We start from the raw sequence: 24,107 nt of genomic DNA on the forward strand, positions 1-24,107 counted from the left end.
CCCAGCAATCCACTGTGTGCCACGCTGTTGCCCCACAGACCTTTGGAGCCGGCTTACTCTCTTACATTGTGCAAAATCTGTAGTGCTCCTTGATGAATTTTACTCTCCTTATTTTGCAGCACAGGGAACATTACATTTCTTCCCCTGATTTCTTTTCTGAGAGCACCTTTGTTCTTATATTCTAAGAGAAGGCGATTATTTTCCCATCTGCAGGGGTCAGCCAGAATTCAGCAGTGTTGCTAGGGCTTGGAGTTTAGCTCTCTTGTCGGTGCCACCCGTCTGCTTTTCATACTTCACTTGGTCAGCATTTAGCATGTAACCAACTTTCAGAGCACTTTCCACCTTTCTCAAGGAAACAGCAAGAGAAATATATATTTTTTTTTTTTGACTTCTCTTGCTCTTTGGAGACATTGATCTGAGAAATACAGCTCCTCACTGCCAAGCTTGAACTACACCTCTTTTCTGGAATCACAGAGTGGCAGAGAAAACACCTGTCTTGGTGTAAGTGCAGGGGGTTTTCCAGGCTTCCCCAGAGATGAACCTGCCTCTTGGGTCACTGCCAGAGGAGTCCACAAAGTTAAGTAGGCACTGATGAAAAAATTTCGTCTATCTCCCTATCTGTTTGTCTATTGAAGGCAAGTAATTTCCCTATCTCCTTGTGGTGAAATAAAATACAACATGCTTTAAAGAAAACTAAAAAGATCTATAATTAAACGAGGATGAAAAATCCTAGAAGTTGACCCAAAGCCTCTTCTGACTTTTGTAACCTCAGTGACTGACATAATTTATCCTCAAGCTTTATTTGGCTTATTCTTTTCTGACAATCCTTTTGTTTCTTTAAATCTTATCTCAAATATTCAGCAGAAGTTCTTCTAGGAGTGCACTTCAGCAAGAATATGGGTAAAAGCTTCAATGTATTTTTGCAGTTAGCTGCCGCAGCTGTGGCACAATGAATAGACACATTCAACACAATATATAGAGTGGATATTTGAATCTCTTAGTTGGCCAGTCAGAAGGACAATGAACAGATGGTTAACAGACATATTTAACAGTAATTTGAAATCATAATAATAAATTTTGAAGGATATAAGGTGACCTTTGACTAGATACATGAGAAAAAGATACTGATCTCTAAGATCTCAGCAAAGTAGTATAATAGAAATTTTTGTTCTCTGAAATGAAAAACGTTGGCACCTTCAACAAGTAATTTTCTGATCCTTATTAAAAACTGCTTGTAGAATCTTTGTGGAAAGCTTTGTTTAATTAGTTCAGCTGAGGGATCACATGGTACATTCTGTCAAGTCATTCAAATGAAGGGATTCAGATTATTGTGGTACATGTATTTTTATTTCTTCAATATGACAAAAAGGTAATCCTCAAATTCTTTCTCTGAACCTGTGACACATTTGAAATCTGTTAGCACCTTCCACAATAACTTTCACTTTTGATTTTCCTCCGTGTATCATTGCTGTCCAGCTGGTAGGGGTTTGTTGCAACAAATATTTGTCTCAGTCAACTTCTTTTCACTGCATTTGTACCTGTGAATTTGCTAGACATCTCCCCAAGACCACAGATGATGATTTCTTTTATTTTCCTGGAGGGCACAAGCAGAACTTGAAAGAATGGAAGAGATCAAATAGAGACAAGATTAAATTTAGCATTTTTGCAGGTAATGCCTCTTTATATACTCCATTGTTCTCTAGCTCTCTACTCTTTACATGCATATCGCCACGTGATCAGTCAGCTACCACCAATTAATTAGATAACAATCTAATACAGACTAGAGTTCTTAAAAGACTGAGAAACTTTATTCTAACAGTATGTTATTCTAACACAGTGTTATTCTAACAGACTACTGTGCTAAAACAAGCAGAAGATAGAGGCTATTGAACAGTCACAACTAAAGGAAGAACAAGAGTGTGATCACTCATTATTACTGGCTAAATAGCAATAATAAGTAGCAATTATAGCAGCTTCTAGGTGATCCTCAATGCCAAACTACTTTTGAAAGCTGCAAGTGTAAAAACAGAAGGCTACCCAAAAGTTTCAATCTTAGATTCAGAAGAGGCTTCAGTCATTTATTTCAGCAACAGTGAGACTTACAGATGCCAGTGTAGAAGTGTGGATTGTTTTTAATGCAAAAGTCATATTGACTACAATACATCTGAATTGCACCATTTGAATGTTTTCAGTAAGTTGATGTTGGATGCCAGTGAAATCAGTTCTGCTCATATTTAAGAGCAGGAGTTTAAATGTATGACTATTTCATATCTTAAGCTCTTATTGTTTAAACCAGAGTATTTTTATTCCATCAAGGCTACCAACTTTATTTTTGTGTAGTTTCATGCTGCTATAAAAGAGGAAGAGGAAAAAAACTGAGGGAAATTGAATTTTTCTATGTAAGTAGAAAATTCTCTCTGGTTTATGACAATCTAAAAATTGATTGCTTGTCTTAATGTAAACAGATGGTAACATCCAGGATGATTGGCATTTACTATGCCCATGCACAGCTCCCAGGGGACTCTAACCATATTCTACTCGGTCTGCAAGTCCAGCAGTTTAGAAAAATAAACACTAACAAGGATTTCCACTTTCAAAGACCTTTCAATAGTGAATCAGTATACTGAGTACTCTATGACTTCTGTTCAAAAGAGAAAGAAGCTGCCAGCACCACAAGCAAGACCAGTGCTGTGTCAAAAGCACAAAAAATGTATATTTGCAAAGGAAAAATATTACCTATTCTCCACCTCCTTCTAGCTCAACATGGTAACTACTGCTTTTTGTGCTCCTGCAGTATCATTTTAGATTCCATTCAGGTTTCTTTTAGTTCCTCAGTCTCCTATTTTTTACTCTTTTTTTTTTTTTTTTTTTTTTTTTTTGCTAATTAAGTATTTTATCACCCCTCTCATCCCATTCTTAGGTAATTCTTGACTCCCTCAATTATCTTGACTTATTTTCTCTTTACGAACAGCAGTAGGCTTTAGTGACTGCTGTCAGAAACTGAAGACTTTAGGGGGAAAAGGTATACCAACCAGAATACTGTTTATGCTCTAGCTACCTTTCTTTCTCTAAAGAAACACTTCTTCCACATCTAGTTATGAAAGCTTCCTGTTAGGAACCGACATAAGAGGATGAAAAATCTGGCATGCCTAAGCAAAAATTACAGTAATACAAAAGTAAAATGCGTGACTAGAAAAAATTACTTCACTTGGTTTGACTTTCACTTTCTTGGCTTTTTTCCACCCAGCTGTGTAATTTTGTATATTAATCCCTTAGATTTTTAAAACTGTAAGCAGAGAATCTATATTTGTAAGACTGAAGTAGAACTGACTAAAAGGAGCAAGAGGATCGTGTTTTAATTGTTGACGTACAAACTCAAGAATCTTTAAGTCCTGAAAGATGTATATGCATCACTTAGCAGACACACATATTACCTATCAGCATCAGTTCAAGTTAGTAAGTTGAGCTATGAAAGTAAATCAATACCTCATTAATTCAATTACTTTTAAAAAAAAATCTGAATGTGCCTATACATAGTATATGTACATCTATACAGAGTTTGCTTCTCTTACTGCTTGCTTTCAGTAGTTTTAAAAATCTTTCAAAACTTTGACAAATGTGTCAACACCAAAAAGTCAGCCAACTTTGAGATTGGGTTCTTCCTGGAATTTGGCCCAAGACTTTCCTTTAAAACACATACAAGTGACACAAAGCTATGCATTGAACTTAAAAGAGCATAAAATTAATGTTTAACAGAATTGTAGACTAGCAGCACAAACATATTTTGAGAAACACTCTCTGCCCTGCAAACTTTTATTTTAAACTCTAGCTTGGACTAAGCTTCCATAATATGTGGGGATGCAACAGAGACCTCATTCAACTGAAATACTTCCCGAAGGAGTTTTCCAATATAAATATTTAAGCAAGAGTACTTCTTTTGTCTGGTCTATGTGTTTCTGCAATGTGTTTAGCAAGAAGCAAGAGATTATTCAAATAAGAAGCTATAGCATTTGAAAGTGCAGTAAGAGAGGTCTTAATGGCAACCTAGGCTAGAATACAGCACAGATGCAAGAGGGGACAGAGGCAAGAGAGAAAGTGATAAGTTCCAGAAATGCTGTCAAATGTGTATCTGGCAAAGAAATCTCTGAATACTTATGGTCTCCAATACACTTCAGTTAAGAACAGTTTCTCCTTCCTAGGACAAACTATAAAGGTTGAAACATTCTATTTTAAAAGGTTGTGCTAAAATATTATTGTAAAGAAATTATTAAATGCTCAAGGCTAGGCATTTTCCATACACAAAAGTAGAAATGATAGATATAGCTTTGAACTTGTATATTATGAATCTTACATTCCACACTGCTGTTCATGTAAGTCAGAGAAATGCCTATGTTCTTTGACCTGGCAATTTAGAAGTACGTAATTTTTGGTACTTGCTACGAAAACCACTAAACAAACCATAATAAACTGAACAGAAAAGTGCCCATCATGACATCCACAGCAGTTGGGCACAGTGTCAATCCACCCACCCATGATAACCTCCAATCATTTTCAGTGAGGCTGCTCTAGAAAATGTATCTTGCTGTCCTCTCTCTATGGAAGGTATTCTAGCAAACAAAGATAGCACGTGCCAGCTCTAGGTCCCCACAGCACTTCCATTTTCATTGACAAATCTCAGGGTATCAGGAAATCATGCAAGTAGCTTTGGGGAAAGGAAAATGAATGGGAGGCAGGGGCATGGAAGGCATTAGGAAGTTCAATATGAATTAAATGTTAATAGTGCTTATAGATAAAAACCCATCCTGAAATTTGCTACCTAGACAGACAGAGAACAAAACTAATGGAATAAATATAAAATGTAATTTTAGATAATTTTAGCAAAGGTAGTGAATCTACATTTGCAGATAGAAATACTCAATTTGGTATCACGCTTCTTGCTTCTTAGACTAGAATGATCACATTTGAAGGACTAAAAGGGTAAAACGCAACATGAACATTTCTCCTTGTGTCAAGATTTGTTAGATTTTCTGATACTTTATATTTAAAATGGTATAGGCAGAGGACTAGTCTCTTATCAGTAACGTAGAATTTGCTTCAAAACACACCAGTGCCACAATACTAAAAACTTGGCCAGTAAAGACATATTAGTTGGTCAGATGCATTTACTTTGAATTACGACATAGATTGACTTCAGTTAGTAAGTTTGTCTGACATTCAAACAGAGGTTACTTTAGGAGACTTTAACAGGTATTTAATCAAACATATAATAAAGATTATGTATTTTATATCTCATTTAGGAAAGATGATTCTGTTTTGCAGTACAAGGTTAGAAGTCCCAAATTTTAAATTCATCTTTTGGAAAATGGAGGAAAGTGGCCTTCTTATGTGTATATGTAGTGGTTAGGGATGGGTTTTAGTGGTGGGATTTGCAGTGTTAGCTTTTCAGTCGAGTTCAATGATGTTAAAGGTCTTTTCCAACCTAAATGATCCTGTGATTCTCTATGTATTTCATCCTTTGTGAAACAGTATTACTTATTCACTGCAAAAGTATGGTAAAGTCTACCATAAAAATCCTTTTAGCATTAAAAAAAAAAAATTAAAAAAAATTAGTATAACATTGTTATTAGCAATTTCGCATACCATGAAAGTTATTTCAGTATAACACAATGCAGGAGCCTGTTGACATTTCACTAAGAAAAGCTCAATATATTTTCTATGAGCTGAAGTCAATACTTTCAGGTTTCCATTTCTTGTTATATTCACTCCATATGTGCAATACAATGACACTTCTATTATTCATCTCTGTCAAACTGAATTACCTTCAGTTTTCTAAATTTGTATTTTATCTGTGTGTGTGTGTGTGTGTGTATGAACATATTCCTTACCTTAGGAAATTTTTCCCTTTGGTTATTCCTTTGGTGTGTTCAGGAATAATCGTAGCTTCCATTTGCAAGAGCTGAACAAACCCCACAGAATTCATGCTGAGCTAGAATCTGCTGGTTTAATTCCCTGCTGGGAGTCTGCCAGTTGGGAAACACTGACCAGCAAGTACAGGTCTTAATTACATAAATCCAGAAGCTGCTGCCAACCTTTCCCCATTGAGAAGCATTTGTTTTCTAGTGTTCTCCTTGATGAACAGATTATCACACAAACATAATTTATTGCAGCTTTATATTGTAAGCAATTAAATGAAGAAACCTTTTAAACTCAAGGGAATTTTAATAGGTTACTTGCAAAATGTTATTGCAGGCAACAACTTGTACATGATTTTAGTTCCAAACCCACCAAAAAATTATACAAATCAGCATTGTAAAAGTGTCAGATTAACGCCTTACAGGCTTTGCTGGCAGAATTAATTTCTAAATTCTAGATGTGGGGAAACGTTACTCTCATTTTTTTCCTTTTCCATTTTTTTTTAGAAAAATTTACAAGTGAAATATTACTACAAAACTTTTTTTTATAAGGAATTTTTGCAAAACATTTACATTTTTACCATCAACTATTTTTCTGTTTCAAAATCATTATGTAGATTTAATACCCTATGCTGCACATCAATTCTTGCGGGATGACAATTCAGTGACATGCATAAAAAAACACCACAAGGCATTAAAATGAAGACTTAAATACAAATATTGTTGCAATAAAACAGTTATAAAATTGAAAAATAGGACCTAAACATCATGCTTACTTAACTTTGACAAATTAACTTTTTCTCCTAGATTACACACTTTTATTACTGCTCTCGTGAAAGAATGTGATAAATAATGACTTAACACCAATTGCTAATGTAATCGGCAACACATACACAAACCTAATCAAAGAAAGTATATTGTAAGAAAAAAACTATTCTAACACTGGAGTTCTACCATGGTAAATACACTTTGCACTGATAATTACAATAAAGCAAAATTGTTAATGGTGGCAAAGGGAATGAACAGTGAAATGCCATTAAACAAGATACTACTGCACATCTGTGCCCTATTACTTACAACAGCTATATCCCACTGAGTCAAATAAAGGACATTGAAATTTACGATCCTTTTAAGACAGAAAAGTGGATTCCGAATGGGATGCAGAACAGACTGGCAGAATGTTTCTAATTCCAGCGGTAAAATGTGCACCTGCTAACACAAGTTAATGTACTTGAGATGCTATGAAGCCAACCAGATTTAGATTTGGATACATCTATAATAGGGATTCATTGCAGATTAAAAATTACTTCAGTTTCCTATCTGCATACATAAGTATGCATGAAAAAATTACATATGAAATGGTTGTGCAGAATGCTTGTAAATTCAGTTTACAAAACGGTTAACTTTTAGGAAATATGATATTAACATTAGGAAAGTTCCTCTTTGCATAAAGTAATGTAGAGCACTGATTGTGAAGCATAATGATAAAATATATATTTGACGTTTCATTTCCTATATAATAAAATTAACAGTTAATACTACCTAATGTTCATCTGTATTAAATGTAACACCTAATTGATTCTGATGTTTTAAATCCAGATACATCAGTTAAGAGTACTTTAAATAAAATATACAAAATAATGTACAAAACCCAACTAAAATTTAAAGACTCTGTTACAAGTCTAAAAAAGCTTTAAGAAACTTGAAATTTATAACCACAGTGTAAAATTGTTTTTCTTTAATCTCAAAGCTTTTTATGTAAACTGAAAGTATAAAATACCCTCAGCTTAGTATTTTGCTACAAAGGGCTGGCCTAAAGTGTACACAGTGTAAACAATGGTATTTCTTTTGCTTCAAAAATACAGAAAACACCACAAGATTGATAAATTGTTCAGATGAGAAGTATATGCTCTTTAGGGAATGCACAGGGTACCTGTTATGTCTCGCAAACCAACAGCTACCACACAGATTCTTCCTTTCATAATTTGCAGGGGAAAGAAAAATGTCTTATTCTTCTTGCACTGTACTTCCTTTAGTTACATTAAAAATATTTTGGTGTATAAATCTCCTTAAAAATTGGTCATGAGAATTTATTAACAAATGACTGTAGATGTAAAAGGTTACATTTATGCCTAGGGGAAGTAATTAAAAATCCTGAGTATGAAATATTTGGCCATCTTTCCTCCTTGTACCTACTGGAATTTTCACATAGAAAATGCAATTTTTGTTGTTTCTTCCTTTTTCTTTTTTTTTATTTTACATTTTCTCTGTATTCACCGTCACATCTGAAAATGTAACCAAAGCTTTGAAACCAGAAGTCATGTCCCAAAAAGATAACAATATTTCTCTTTTCCCAGTTTGTTTTATGGTTGGAGGCTCAATATAAGACTTGATAGCTAACAGATATTTATTACCAGCCCTCATATTATCCTTGAAGAGAAAAAAGAGACAGTAATATTTAGGGGAAAAGAGAAAATGTTTACTTGCTTCTTTTTTTATTAAAAAATTAGTTTTTTTCTTTGGCTATTAAGTCAAAGCACAAAGAACTCAGTACATTAACCACAACATAATAAACTAGTATTTACAGAGAGGAGATACTGGAGAATGAGCTACAACACTCAATTGTCTGATTAATTTCCATGAATTCTAACAAAATTAAAACATTCAAACACCTAAGGTCGAGTTTTTAAGATTCAAGTTATCTATGAGTTAAAAAATGGGCCACCGATGTTTTAAAATACAGAATCATCGAACCACAGAATGGTTTGGGTTGGAAGGGACCTTAAAGATCGTCCTTGCCATGGGCAGGGAAATACAAAATGAAATGAATTACCAAAAATTGACACAATTTTTTTTCGTTCTACATAAAGATACCATTACTTTTGTAAATCTTATGTTAATATCCTTCTGTGGTTTTATCTTTCCTACTGTTTACACTAATTCTACGTAACCCTAGCTCTCCACACGAAGAGAGGAATTAGAACTCACTGATTGTCGTTTATACACACTACTATAATGTAGTAGTCAGAATTAATCTGAGGCCCACCTCAGAATCACTTTGCAGCATGCATCACCCAGCTGCTATTGGAATAATTCCAAAACTTGAGAAAAGATGGCCAAAATTAACTGATGTGTTGTATGGACTGAGCAAAAACCCAAAATATATCCACTGTTGTTCATCCTGTATTCCATTTTGCTGTGCCTTATGGGAAAAGGATGCTCTCATGAAAATATTATAAATTTATCTTAAAAACAAAGTGCCTTCATCAAATGGTATTAATCCTAGTCAAGGTCCACCCAGTTTTACACTGATACTATCTGATTTTATAAACACATTAACATACAGTGCTAAAATAGGGGGGGTAAAGTTCACTTAAAATCATTACAGAATATACAGACATATAACTAAAAAAGTACAGTATGGAAATATTATTCCTCCATCTGTTTATCCAGTCATCAATTTGCGCTGTTTGTATTTTTGAAATTTTTGTCTTGTTGCACCGGTGTACACTTCCCATGCTGACCCTCCAACCTGGAACACTTACAGAAGTCATGACTGAAAAAAAGATTTCCTGCTCTGTAATCCACTTTACCAGCCCACTTCCATATCCTGAAAGGTATGTAAACTTAAGTGCAGCACTAGGTGTCCATATAAATGATCCTTTCAGAATTCTTCCATGTTTGTTGAAACGTTAGGGGTTGCTGGGTTTGAATCTTGAGAAATGGCAGCAACAGTGACAATTCTTGGAGAACCAAGAACCTCAGTAACTGAAGAGTCCAGTTCTCCTGAGGTAACAATAGCAAGGGCTGTTCCACCACCCTTCTTGTTCTGATGAGTTTTGACATGTTTTGAGAGATGGTCACTTCGCATAAACCTTTTAGAGCATTCTGGGCACTCAAATCTCTTTTCACCTTTTTAAAAATAAGAACAAAACCAAAATGTTACTGAAAGAGAGCACTGAACACTGCTTGATTACTTGAATCTCACCCTATTCTGTTCAACATCCAAAGTGTCTTTAAAAGGACACAATGTTTTCTTTTCTATCTGACTCATTTCCAGGTGCGTTCTGTTCGGTCACAGGCTTTTGGCAATCTACTCTTCACTACTGAAATGTTCTCAACAAATATTTGCTATGCTGTGATTATCTGGTGAAAAGTTGGAATTTCAGGACACCTGAGAATTTTCATAAACTTCCACAAACCTACCAGAGGGAGGGAGGCAAAAGCCCTCACAGAACAACTTGGTAGCATTTTTCAAGAATACTTTTGTTATTTAGATTACAGTGATGGGAAGTGAATTTGAAAACATGAATTCCAATGCTCCATGAAGATGTATGAAATCTACAGCAAGAGAGATAAATTCAATACATAAAAGGTCCTGTTATTGTTCAAATGTAATTAGTGCTTAGACACCAGGTGCTATAAGCTGGGGGAGGAGGAGCTAAAAAAATTTTATCAGCTAAAAGGCTGATAAAATCTTCAGCTTTTGAAAGGTTGACTTTTCCATTCTGAACTGTTAAGAGAATTTGCTTTATCAGTTCCCACTTGAAACTCCAGGAAACTTCCCAGGAAGACCAAATCTAATGTACGGACTAGGTTAGTAAATTTCTTAAGGACTGAGCTAATCCAAGTGAGGAAACAATAACCGTGGTCCATGGCCAATCCTATATGCCTGACCTAATTTGTTACATTTAGATCAAGCACGAGCTAATGTACACCAGCTATCTGTGATGAAATGGTCATCTTTTTCTAGCCCACATACAAAAGAACAGTTGGAACAGATCCCTTTTTATTTATATGATTTCACAGCCAGCTTAAATTAATGAAAACTGCAATCTACCACTTCCTTGTTTTAAAGTTACTTTATTTGCATTTACAGGTAATTGTCAGGTAACTTAGTGAGAACCTTGACACCACTGTTTAACTATGGCCACTGTGATTCAGACTTGCTGTACTATGGCTACAGAGAGGGATAACCAACCTGTGTGGGTTCTTCTATGCCTTTGTAACTCATCACTCCTTGTGAATCGCTTGCCACAAAAAATCCAGTTGCATACAAATGGTCTTTCACCGGTATGCCAGCGCAGATGTGCTCGAAGATGAGACGTCTTGCCATAAACTTTTCCACATCCTTCAATATGGCAGATATGCTGTTTCTTTTTTCCTGGCTCATTGCTGCCTCTAAAAATAGCATATTTAAACAGCTAAGTAGTTATATTCTAAAACGTTACCAGCTATTAGGAGAAACATTTCATGCTAATAGATTTTCTAATCCCCATCTAAAGAAGTCCACACAAATGTACTTTCTAATAGAAAGCATTAAAAACCAAGGCAATATAGGACAATATCACTCCCAAATGAGGCAAGCTGTGATAAGATGCTTAAATATATACTGATAAAAGTTACATTTACCTTCCTTCTCCCTCTCTGCAATTAGGACATGAGCAGGCAACTCTTCTCAGTCTCTTGCCAGGCTGCACTTCCTGGTCAGAAGCTTGTTGAGCTTGTTGCAGCTGAACTTGTGTTATCTGATCGGGACTAACAGCACCAATTGCTGCATTAGCAATGCCACCTACTGCTACGGTTACAGGAGCTATTGTGGCTTGCTGTACTTTTACTCCATCCTGTCCTTGCTGTTGACCTGTAAAATAAAAATTGTTTGTACCTTTTATTAGTCATTTCAAGAAGTGAAATGCCCAAATAAATTTGATACATTTTATAAGACAAAAATCCACCTAATGTTAAGGGAAGCCACAAACAAAATATTAAATCCAGCCTTTTCCTGAAGCACTACCTACCTGCTAGCCCTGTTTAATGTAATTTGTTATTAAAATAGCACAAGACTGCAAATTACTGACTGATACTAAGAAAAATTAACTAGTTTAACAAATGTATTCTTTTTCTTAAAAGCTGAAATAGATAAAATTTTACACAGAAATATTGTTCAGTCAATTGCCAATTAATGTCTCTCTAATAACCTTTGAACTGTATCTGCATTCAGAAAACTACAATTAGCTAATTAAAAATGTGCTTTATGGCACTTAGAGAATTGTCACTTCTCTTACAATCTGCCTTGAATCAACATTGAGCCAGAAAGGAACTTTTGCAGTGAAAAAGAAACTTAGGACTAGACTTGAGCAAGATAACATACCAAAATTTTCTTGGGATTGGTGTTTTGCAGGATTTTTACCCAGGATGAGGTAATACTGGTTAGATGTACAAACAGGGGAACAAGTAGCAAGAGCAGCCCTGGGGAAAGAGATGTGGTGTTTGGGTTGATGGCAAGCTGTACATGAGTCAATAGTGTGCCGTGGCAGCTGAAAGGGCCCGCTGTGTGCCGGGGTGCACCCAGCACAGTGCAGTGAGCCAAGCGAGGGCAGTGACTCGAGGGCAGAGTCCCACCCTGCTCTGCACGCTGCAGCCCCACCTCGAGCACTCTGTGCTGCTTGGGTGCCTTAATGTAGGAAGGACATCAAACTATCAGAGTGTGCCCTGAGGAGGGGACCAAGATGATGAAAGGCTCGAGGGCAAGACTTACAAGGAGCGGCTGAGGTCACTTGGTTTGTTCAGCTGGGAGAAGGCTGAGGAGTGACCTCCACACAGTCTACACCTTCCTCAAGGGGGGCAGTGGAGCGGGAGGTGCTGCTCACCTCTCTCCTCTTTCTGGTGACCAGTGATAGGACATGAGGGAATGGCATGAATCTGCACCAGGGGAAGTTCAGGTTGGACAGTAAGAAAAGGCTCTTCACTGAGAGGGTAGCTGATCACTGGAACAGCCTCCCCAGGGAAGGGATCAAATGAAAATCTAAGACTGACTTGATGAATGAAGAATTCAGCTTCATTGCATAAGTCCATTGATCTCATTGATCTTCTTGATCTAAGGAAATCTGGATTACTGTCTTGATACTAAAGCAAAAGAAACTATTCCAATATATGTAAGAAATGTAGTTTCTTGAACAGCAGAGTAATATTACTCTGTTTATTTTAAAAGTTGGTATTATGCAGTCCTAGAAAATACACTAATAAACCTAATCTGACACAGAGATATGACTTCCAGTCACAACATGACAACACTGAATGCCAGCCCTGCCAGTAACAGGACAAAATATAATTAGATACTGCCATTTTCAAAAATTCAGTGCCTTCATACAACTGTGAAACTAAAGGAAATACACTCTCTCAATAAGAAAATAGTAACAGGCAACCAGAATTCTTCAGAGCAGAACACAATCTTTTAAGACTTGAAAGTCCTCAGTATTGAAGCATTCATTTAAAACATAGAAATTCCTCGGGGATAACATGAATCAGAGAGATTTTAAAGTGTTTTAGTGACTTCTGCAGCATCCATAACAGACACCACCAATGGGGATAAGACTGGGAAGAACGCTCTCTCTGAAGCCTAAACTGCCCAGCTACTGAGTGAGCTGACACACAACCCAGCATGGGACAATGACTACTTTGTTCCCATGATTGCTGAGGGGCAATAGATGCTTGGACAGTCCATCTCGTGTAACACCATGCTACCAGCCAGAGATGAAACCTAATACACACCACCTAACACCAACACACACAGGCAGATAGGTTAGTACTGAAGAACACAATATACAGAGAACCTCCCAAAGTGACTTGACTTGTCACCTAAAGGCCACTGCTGGCTACATGAAATAGAATAAATCTGTTTTCTGCCTAGGTCACTACCAGGTTATTTTCATCTGAAGCACTGACCAAATCTTTCCAGTTATCTTCCTCGGCTTATGACAGGAAGTTGCATCTGATATGTCTAGATATGAAAAAACATGAATTCCTTGTCCTCTTAAGAAGGCCATAAATACTGACAGATGCTGAGAGTTTTCAGTTCTCTGAAAAGAGCAAGGACAAGCCCATAAGGGATAGTGTTTGAACCCTACTTGCTGTTGGACAGATAGTAAAACAAACAAAAAAACTCTAAAAGAATTCTGCTATCTGCAGCAAAGGAAAAATAATTACAGGCTTAACCTTGAGTGCAGTCCCCACATGTTTAGGGGAGAACCAAGTCTTTCTTTTCAGAATAGCAATGTACTGGAAATATATTTATTTCCCATACTTTAATGGGAAAGAAAAGCACTCATGATAATCCTTGAGGGAGAATATGACAGGGTAAGAAGAACATCATGATAAAAATGCAAAGAGTAGGATCAAGTACTTTGGTCTATCAATGGCTGAAGATGATACTAGAGCTTCCAAAGAAAATGCTAGTAATGGGGCAACGCCTTGTTAGGCTGTTAAGCTGTTGAAACACTGACTAAGAGCTATAAATAGCCAAAGTCAAAAAAAGACTAATAATTTTTTTTATATCTAATGCTTATCCTAATATGATAATATTAATATGATAATGTGATTGCTTGTGTTGAAAACCAGTTGCACTTTCTGGTGAGTCAAAAGTAAATGAAAAGGAAGAACTTGCTCAATGTGTAGTCTTCTGCTGAGCACAATCCACTCTCCATCTGTTAAACATACCCAAGGTGCAAACTCCTCTAATTCACAGAGCAGCAACATAAATGAAGAGCCTGTAAATTATCACTACAAAAGTTAAAGATACAACAGATATTGTGGCCTACTGCAGCCTCCTATTCTATTTTCATTATCAGTCACATTTTTGAGTACATTATTAAGAATTATACTTTTTTATTACAGTCTGTTAGAAGGGATGACTCCATCTATGTCAAAAAGTCCTACTGGAGCAAAGAAGTCCTGAGACCTAATCAGCCTGTGGTCAGAACTCAGCTGAAGAGGATAATTATCTCTTTCTCTCTGATTTTATTGAATTGTTACTCAAGTTTCAATGCAACCTTTCCCTGGGCTGCCAAACCAAGGCTTTTGAAGTAAGATGTGAGTTGAGGCATCTGAACCCTGAGGAGGATGACTACTTTTCTCACCCCATGACTACTGGCCAATATCCAGGACATAGATCTAGGATATGCCCAATCCACATTCATAGAGAAGCCCGTTCAGCATTTCTAAAAATCCAATCTATTTTGCTGATTCAATATGAACCAACTTTCTTTGTCCAAGTGACATGAGATTGGTCATCATGAGATGACCAACCACACAAGGGTCTTCTGATACTTTTTCAGAATATCAAGTACCACTGCTGACACACACTTCACCTGTTCTGAACTCTCCTTCTCCCATGTGAGGACAGGGCATATCCTGGAATACAGGATACACACTACTGAGCTACCACCCTAACCTATTTATTAAACATAATACAGTGACACATTTGAGTAGAAATTCTTCACAATAATTGTAAAAATGACAATAAAAATACAAAGGAGACAATGCCAAATAAGGTTGCTGAGGCAGACAATTACATTCCCCACATGGTTTCAGTTAAACAGTAATTAGATGACTGCTCTTTAGATAGCATTAACTAGTAGTAACATTTTCTAATATGAATGTTGATTTTTCTTCCTTAAATTAGTCTCATGGAGCCACTATTTTAAACTCCCTTCCCTTGAATTCCACTTACTAAATTCAGAACAGATGATTCTGAAGCTCTCAAAATATCATAAATACTGCCTTATTTGAAGCACCAGGCCACACCATTCAATAAGCAAATCTAATTTTTTGAGGTAAAAGAATAACTGAAGAAAGCACACATATAAGATAAATATTCTTTGTCAGAGATTTACATAGCTATCAGAAAGCACTGGGAAGTTCAATAACATAATTACTGGACTAAATTTTTGTTTTGAACTCCTGAGAGAGCATCCTAACAAGCTAGCACACAAGTAGTACACAGGGTAGAAATGTATCTATTCTCATTTTAAAGCTGTTAAACATAAAAGTATTTGTTCTTTGAGAATAATAGGAGTGTATTTTAGACCAGTTGACATATCTTTTCTCCTGAAGAAAAATCAAAAAAATTTCACAAAACAACTGACAGAACATGCCCAAAATCTCAAAGTGATTTTGTTATAGTCTTGAGTTGTATGGGATTTTTTTAAACTATATACTAGAATTCTATGGATCCCTAGGGGCTTTAACTTTTACATCACTTGTATTACACACGAAACACTTTAGTAAGTATTAAAGAGGAAGAAAAATAAAGGGAATATAAAGGGAAGATAAGAGAATTTAATTATTTCTTACATCATATCTACCAAAGAAAAGATACTGAGAAAACTTAAATGTTGATATGAGTTTGTCAGCAGCCTACTAAATTAAATGAGGGCAACTTCTAGAAGCTTGAAATAGTGAGGATTTTTCAGTTGAGAGGATCTAGGTATAAACTGGCTTCTTATTTGAAAAAAAAAAGCAACCCAAACCCAACAAACCTGCTTGCTCTAAAAAGAGGTGGTTGAGATAATGTTATCCATACAGGAACAGAATGATCTCTTGACACTTTCTAGATGGAGAAAAAAAGGCTTATTAAAAATATTCCTTTCATTGTCTTACTAGAGGCATTAAATGCTATTTAAAGCCTTCCAGAAATGTTGCTACAATCATGAGATCACTTGACATTGCTTCTTCCTGACATACTCCAAACCACAAGACCTGATATCATTACACTTTGCCATTCATAATCAAACCTTTCAGTAACAAGAGCTCTCATGTTTCAGCACAGGTTTCAGAAAGAGGTCTAAACAAATCACTACGTGAGGGAACAAAGTCACACTTCAGTTCATCTATGTTATTCTGTACAAGTCGTGAAAGCAGTCACTGCACACTGACACCTGCTTTTGGAAGAGAAAAAGTTTTCTCAAGTTCCCATGATTTCTTTAATAATGATTTCTGAAATTGTGAAATATCTTGATTAACAAAATCATCACTGAACTTGTGTATGACTGAGCTTTATTGTACATACTGTCAGAATATAAAGTTAAGTTCCAACTGAATGTTACAAAATAATGTTGATACAAAATAACACTGATACTCAATTGCACTTAATTTCCTCTCAGGCCTAAGTTCTCTCTTGCTTTGGGATAGTAACCATTTATTTGACCACAGGACAAAATGCAAACAGCAAGGAAACCTGATATAGTACTTACTTTACAAATCAAGTGCAATAGGAGTCTCACTTATTGCAATATTACAAATATGATTATGACAGAATAGAAAATTTTTAAGCTTCTCAAATAGAAAAACCTGCATGATCTTAGTCACTAATCTTTCCCATTTAAGCCATTAAGTAAACACATTACTTATTAACACAAGATACAGGATTATGATTGCACATCCTTTACTCTTCAGTATCACTTGGTCAGCTTTCCAATTTTGCAGTAAAATTGCATCTTAGCAATTAAAACTCACATATATTTTCCCCTGCACGAGTTTGTAACACATTCATGCAAGAAAATTCAACAACTTTAAGTAACTACTATGAAGCCAAATAATACACACACATGTATCAATCACATTTTTGGCTAAAAATTAATTTGCAAAACTGTAACAGCATTTGAATTATCTAAGAAAGCTAATGCATGGTACCTAAAAAGTACTTTTTTACAGAGTGACTGACCACTGGTTATTAGGCTTGGCTATCCATTATAAGTCAAACCAATTTCCTTTTACCACACACTATACCTGCTTTCCTATTCTTGTTCATCTGAAGTAGCAAGCAAGAAAGACTACTCTCTGAGGCAAATAGGGCAGAAGGGAAAGAAAATGACTTTAATGATCTACACAAATCATGAGAGTAAAGCATTAGAAAATTGGATCTTGGAAAGAAAAGAAATTTAAGACTAAGAAAAGGACACTTCAAAGTTCTGGTACATAGTTCCTCCAAAAAAATTTGATATACTTCCGGTTGCTGTTGTGCAACCAATGTTTAGTAGTCCAAAAGATGAGAGCATCAATGAGAGAGTTATCTCAGTAGGGTGCACCTTACTGCAAAATCTGAGAAACACTTTGCAAAATGTACCTAGAGCCACAGCGGCTAATGCTGCCAAAAAGAAAATTTGTTCAACTGCATATTCTAGAAAGCAAAGAGAAGGCTGTAGTTAGCACCCATAATTCAATGCATATTACTACAAGACAGCCTGCAGAGTTCCAAAGCTCTACAGGCATCAGAGCTGATGCAGCAACTCACCCATTGACAACTCACTGATGCAAAGCAATGGGGAAAAGAAGTTTCTCATCCTCCCTTGCCCTGCATACACCAGGTACGGTAAGCTTGAAAACATCCTTTAATATTCTTTTTCCACAAAGACATACAGTAATTTATAATAAGATAATATCTATATACTTTATATATTGATTTATAATACAATATACTTATAATAACATGTCTATATAATATAATAAAATATAATGCTTTGACTAAGATACAGCCAAGATTTAAACATTTTTTAAAAGTCAGTGTCAATATAGTTAGAGATCCTCTTTTTTTTTTAAAAAAAAATCTACTACAAAGGAGGTTTCATGCTGAAGAAAGAAGCACAAATCATATTTTAAAATTACATCTATGCGAAGACAACACTGAATTTAAATATTTACACAGAAGATGATGCAGTATGCTGACAATTCTGCTCTCTCTTCTAAGCAGTGGTTAATAAAGATTTATGAAGAAACAATATGTGACAAAAGAAGAATTCCCCAGAACACAAACAGCAACCATTGATACAAGGGACCCACACATTCTGTAGAGAAGATCACTTTGGAATAAGGAGAACTGGATTGACCCAACTACTACAGGAAATTTGGGTCATCACAAATCACAACGTTGTGTCCAGATGCTACTACAAGCAGAAAGTTTCCAGTGCAAACGGCAGCATCAAACAGACATCCGTCTTTTCTACCTCCTACAGAGGCACTGCAGCAAGTTTGTATCTTTTGTCCATGGCTAACTTTGTCAAGATTTGTAGGAACTTGTTATACTCTTCTTCAAAAGCTTCCTAACTCTCAGTGTGTTAAAAAATTACCGAACAGCATAGTAACTAAGTTTAACTTCTGTTGAAAGTACCACTTCAAGAGTGAAATTTAAGGCAATAAAGTTTAAGGGGTTTAAGCATCTTAAAAAAAATGAAGTCTGTTTCCTTTAGTGCAAGAATCATATTGGTAACACAAAACAAAACCAGGGCCCCAGAAGTTTCACCAAGTTACTTTAATTTTAAAAATGGAAGGCTTTACTCAAGTGCTTTAGGACAACCTGAGGGCACTCCAGTACTTTGAGCCAGAAAATAAGTTTTCCCGGCTGGTAGCACCTTTCATTAAACTGAAAGAAAGTTTATTTTTTATTACTTTACTAAACATAGGAAGGAGCTACCACAAATACAACACAGAAAGACCCATACAAAACCAACATAAACATCAAACACAGAGCTACAGTTTCACAAAATTTAGTCTTGAACAACCAAATGGCAATGTCTCTGGTTGTTTTGGATACTGTAACTTCAAATGAAAATATGTTTAATTTATTAAGTATTCTAAAGAAGGAGATGGAATCAGAAAAATAACTTGTTGTACTAAAGAAAAGAGACCCTTCCAAAAAACTCTTGATTTTCATCATCATTGAATAAATAGTCAAAAAGAAAATCATATTTAGGGTGAGTGTCCAAGAACACTTCCCTTCAGATGAACACCAGTAGTTTCCTGCACACTGAAACTTAGAGCAACAATTGAAAACTCAAGCAACAGCTGTGCTGCAAAGTATCAGACACATTACATGGAAACTCGTAGCAGATGTAAGAAATTGAGATTCTTAGATCTACTTTTATGGAACATCTCCCTCTCCCCCATCCCCCTGCACAATTCTCAGATTATTCTACAGCTTATAGCCACAACAGAATGTGGCCCAGTTCTTTCCTTTAACTCTTCCTCCTAACTTTTAAACAGGGATAGGACTAGAAAGAAACCTGTGGACTGTCAGTCTCCACAGTCTGACTAGCAGAGCTCAACACCTGACAAACTGAAACAAAACAAAACAAAAATCCCAAAACAAAACAAAGATCAAATACCTGTCTTACACACTTCTGCCATATGGAAAAAAACCATACACTCAAAGTGTCATTTTTTGCATCCCCATTCAATTTCTGAGTATTGCCATGAAGTAGTAATAACTGAATTTGAAAGGACAGCATTAGGCTAACATGAAAAAATATAAGCTAAGATTCCATTATGCTATTTGGATTTTGGGAAGTAGGACTGAGAGCTTTTCTGGTTGGGTGTTATGGGATTTGGACTATGCTTTAGCCAGCTTACATATTTTACACTTGACTAGAAGGTTCATGAATGTCCTTGAAGTAAATATTTTGGCTATATGAAATATATGTTGATCAAGATAAAAGTAAATGTGCAAAAAAAAAATGGCAAGGTGATTAAAAGGAATTTAAAGGATATTATCAGGAAAAAACCAATATTCATGAACCATTTTTAAATATCTTACTGTGTAAGACTAAACTTATTGTGAGCCACAAGTTTTGGTTTTATTAACAGCCTACAGGTGAATAAGCTGACCAATATTAAAACAAATTTGTTTATTAAAGATGTAAAAATGGAAACTTTGTTATAGCCTTCATCAGGCAAGGACCAACAAAACTACATATCATAGAATCACAAAAGAAGGGCCACATAAATCTGTAAGATCCAAACCAATAAAAGTTCTGACATTTTCTGTAACACTGTTAACCCTGTAAAACTGTTTACCTAGTCTTGTTTTTTTGGATCAGAACAAACTGAAAAGCTTCATGCTTTTGTCAGTTACTTCCTGATGACCAAAGAAACAAGAAAATCAAGGCCCATATTTCTAAAACTTCAGTATTTTTCTCAAGGGAAAAGTGGTCACATCATCACTTGAAACTATAACTAAGGAAACTCAGGCTTGTACTTAACATATATCTCAAGGGCTTTTTCGGCAGGAAGATCTTAACTGGTAATTCTCTCTTTACAACAAAACAGTACTAGTCTGCCAACCTATGAAGATTAAATATGCTTGTTGGGGTGACACAGTTTTCCCGATGACCAACTGATCAAGGTGTATGACTGCTATCAACTCTCAGCAGCATTAAACATCAGTGGAAACTCCACTGTTAGGAGAGGATGCATACAGAAATCAATGTAACTGTATAACCATACCCCAAACTAACCTAAGCATGTGCTCTGATGCTACATTTCTCAAGAGACTACAGATGTCCAGAGCTACTGTTTTGGTGAAAGGGTCATAACCAGAGCAAAATATTAATTATAAAAATTATACTTTATTATGCAGTCCTGACTCCTTCCAAAGCTACTATGCTATAGCATATAAATCAAGCAACTTTTATTAACTAAATTATCCATTAAAAATTATTGACCACTGAAAAAAGAGTTGTTTTTCAATAATCATAGAACATGCTGAATTAGAAGGGACCCACAAGCATCATCAAGTTCAACTCCTGGCTCTCCACAGGGCAACCCCCAATAGTAACTCTGTTTCCCTTGAAATTAATATTCCTCTTAGAACACAACATCACATTTCATATATAGTTAGCTTTTTCAAAAATCACTGCTATTAAAAGGTTTTTAATATATAAAACCAGTAAGAATTGATTTATTTCATCTACTAGCTCCAAAACCACATGAAGCTTAGTACTCCAAAATTTAAGTTACAGTGAGGAAGCTGTTGAAATGAAATTTTGAATATGCTTCCTGTCTTTCCCTCACAGGTGGTAGTGAAAGAACAAGGAGGTTGGCTTAGTGCAGATCTAAGTATGGTTTAAAAAAGAAAAAAATACTATGAAGCTGTTGAAGATGTGCCATATCACTCAATTCACTTACTTGGCATTTTAAGAACAAGAAAGCTTAACCAATTCATTTTCTGTTCTATATACTCCGATTTCTGACAATAGGGAGTGAGAGAGGGGATGGCAAAACCCAATATTCTCAAGAGAGTGCATCTGTATTGATGACACACATAATCTAACATGGAAACACAGCTTTGGTAACATTGTTCTTTGAAGACTTTAAAGCTTACATTTTCTTCTTGAAGTTTATAGCATAGAAATAGCTCATTATAAACCTATTTCACCTGGCAATTATGAGCAAAGTTGGTACTTGAAATGGTTCCCCTTACCACTTTATTTTAGAAGTAATGATGAAGTCACACCTTGCTACTCACAGGTCAGTCAGAAAAGACTTGTTTTACTGAGGCATATTTACCAGGTTATTCTCCATGGGCAATTTATCTGAACAGGTAGACTGCAGATCCCTTAGGCATCAAGTTCAGGAACAGTATATTGACACTTATTTTTATGCTACCATCACCATGGCAAATGTTTGTTTTCACCGGCACAGTTTGTTGTTAAACTGTTTCTGCCACTGTATTGAATTTCAGTTTAAGAAAATCCCATAACCAAAGCAATTTTGTCATTAGAAGACTAAATGCTTCTCCTGTAATTACTTTGAAACATTTGAAAAGGATGCCAGCACTATAATATTCAGAACACTGTGGTTCTGCAACAATTCTCAGCTCAAGGCAACCTGAGAACAGTTGTGACCTTTCATGATTTTGGAAGAAGTATGCTACATTTCTATACTCCTCCCATCTACACTCTCAGAATGCCAAGTCACACACTATGAAGTAAAAAAAATCTAAGACAGACTCCTTTTTTTGCTTGTTGTTTTGGTTTTCTTTTAATACAGCTCAGTACTCTGTACTTATCTTTTTACTACAGATTCCACAGCTTGCACCTTGTTTCTTTCAAGATGTTTGCTGTATCTTGCTTGTCGGTGAACATCCAGGAAAACACTGCATGTTATTTAAAAAAAAAAAAAAAAAAAAAAAATCATGCAACCCCTGTCTTTCAGCTTCTTTGACTTCGACCTTTGGTGTTTATATTTGCCAGTTTGCTTGTATGTAATGTGGCTATTTTAAACCCTTTTCACCTTTTTACCACCTACAGGCATCCCTTTGCTTAGCTACACCACTTACTGAGTTCTGTTTCTTGACATACTCGCTATTACATTAACACGAGAGGAGCCCCACAGGATATATGTTGTCACAAAAAGGCATTTTCTTTCATTCAACAATGTAAATGTAATATTCTAGGACTTTAGACTAAACACCTTCCCCTCCCTCAAAATCCACCATATGTAATAGAGAATAACAGAAGACTCTGAGTAGTATGAAGATTAATCAGGTATTTTAAGTTTTCTTAATAGAGGAGCTTAAGAACATTCATAAAAATGTGTCTTATGCAACAATTAAAACACAATATATTGCAGACAAATACTGAATGCATAAAAAAAATTAGGCAGACTCAGAATGGACAAATGCAGAGAAAATAAATCCATCAAGAATTATTAAACTTGTTAAAAAAAATCTATATATTTGGCTCAGGAAGATGCAGATGACTGAACGGTGGGAAGAGAATCGGAGCACTGTTGTATGCATCACCTGCAGTCAGCATGAGACAGGGTCAGAAACACTTTTGATTCTTATATTCATAGAATCATAGAGTGGTTTGGGTCACAAGGCACCTTTAAAGATCATGCAGCTCTGGTCCCCCTGCCATGGGCAGGGACATCTTCATCTAGATCATGTTGTTCAACGACCTACCCAACCTCACCTTGAACACTTCGAGGGATGGGGCATCTACAACCTCTCTGGAAAACCTGTTCCAGTGTCTCACCACCCTCAGAGTAAAGAATTTCTTCCTTATGTCCAATCTAAACCTACAATTTTTCATCTTAAAACTGCTGCCCCTTGTGCTGTTACTGTGGGCAGGTCATGGTAAAAAGTGTTTTTGACAAGATCCTGTTGTATATTGAAGGGCTGCAGTAAGGTCTCCCAGAGCCTTCTCTTCACCAGTTTGAACAACCCCAGCTCTCTCAGCCCATCTTCATACAAGATGTGTTTCAGCTCTCTGATCATTTTCATGGCCCTCTTCTGGACCTAACAGATCCATGTCTGTCTTTTAGTGGGGATTCCAGCACTGGACACACTACTATGGATGGGGTCTCACAACAGTGGCAAAGAGGGAGAGAATCACATCCCATGAACTACTGGCTTTGTTTGTTTTTATGTAGCCCAGGATACAATAGACTTTCTGGGCTGCAGGTGTACATTGCCAGCACATATCCCATTCTTCATCTACTAATATCCCCAAATCTTTCTCCACAGAGCTGCTCTCAATCAATTACTTCATCATGCAATCTACACTGAGATTAGGGACTCTCCCGTCACAGGAGCAGGACCTTTCATTCAGCCTTGCTGAAGTACAATGAAGTTCACATTGG

General features: G+C 36.0%; 1 protein-coding gene across 1 annotated transcript in view; it reads right to left on the reverse strand.

Moving 5' to 3' along the window:
• Positions 1 to 1,589: 1,589 nt before the first annotated feature.
• Positions 1,590 to 24,107, reverse strand: part of SP4 (Sp4 transcription factor) — a 31,714-nt gene continuing 9,196 nt past the window's right edge. Inside the window, exons 4-6 of the mRNA XM_048303693.1 lie at positions 11,325 to 11,553; positions 10,894 to 11,093; positions 1,590 to 9,824 (exon numbers count right to left, since the gene is read on the reverse strand). Of these exons, the coding sequence (XP_048159650.1) occupies positions 9,577 to 9,824; positions 10,894 to 11,093; positions 11,325 to 11,553 (677 nt within the window). The 3' untranslated portion in view covers positions 1,590 to 9,576. The remainder of the gene's footprint in view (positions 9,825 to 10,893; positions 11,094 to 11,324; positions 11,554 to 24,107) is intronic.

The sequence above is a fragment of the Corvus hawaiiensis genome, chromosome 1 (assembly GCF_020740725.1).
Source record: "Corvus hawaiiensis isolate bCorHaw1 chromosome 1, bCorHaw1.pri.cur, whole genome shotgun sequence".
Taxonomy (NCBI): Eukaryota; Metazoa; Chordata; class Aves; order Passeriformes; family Corvidae; genus Corvus; species Corvus hawaiiensis.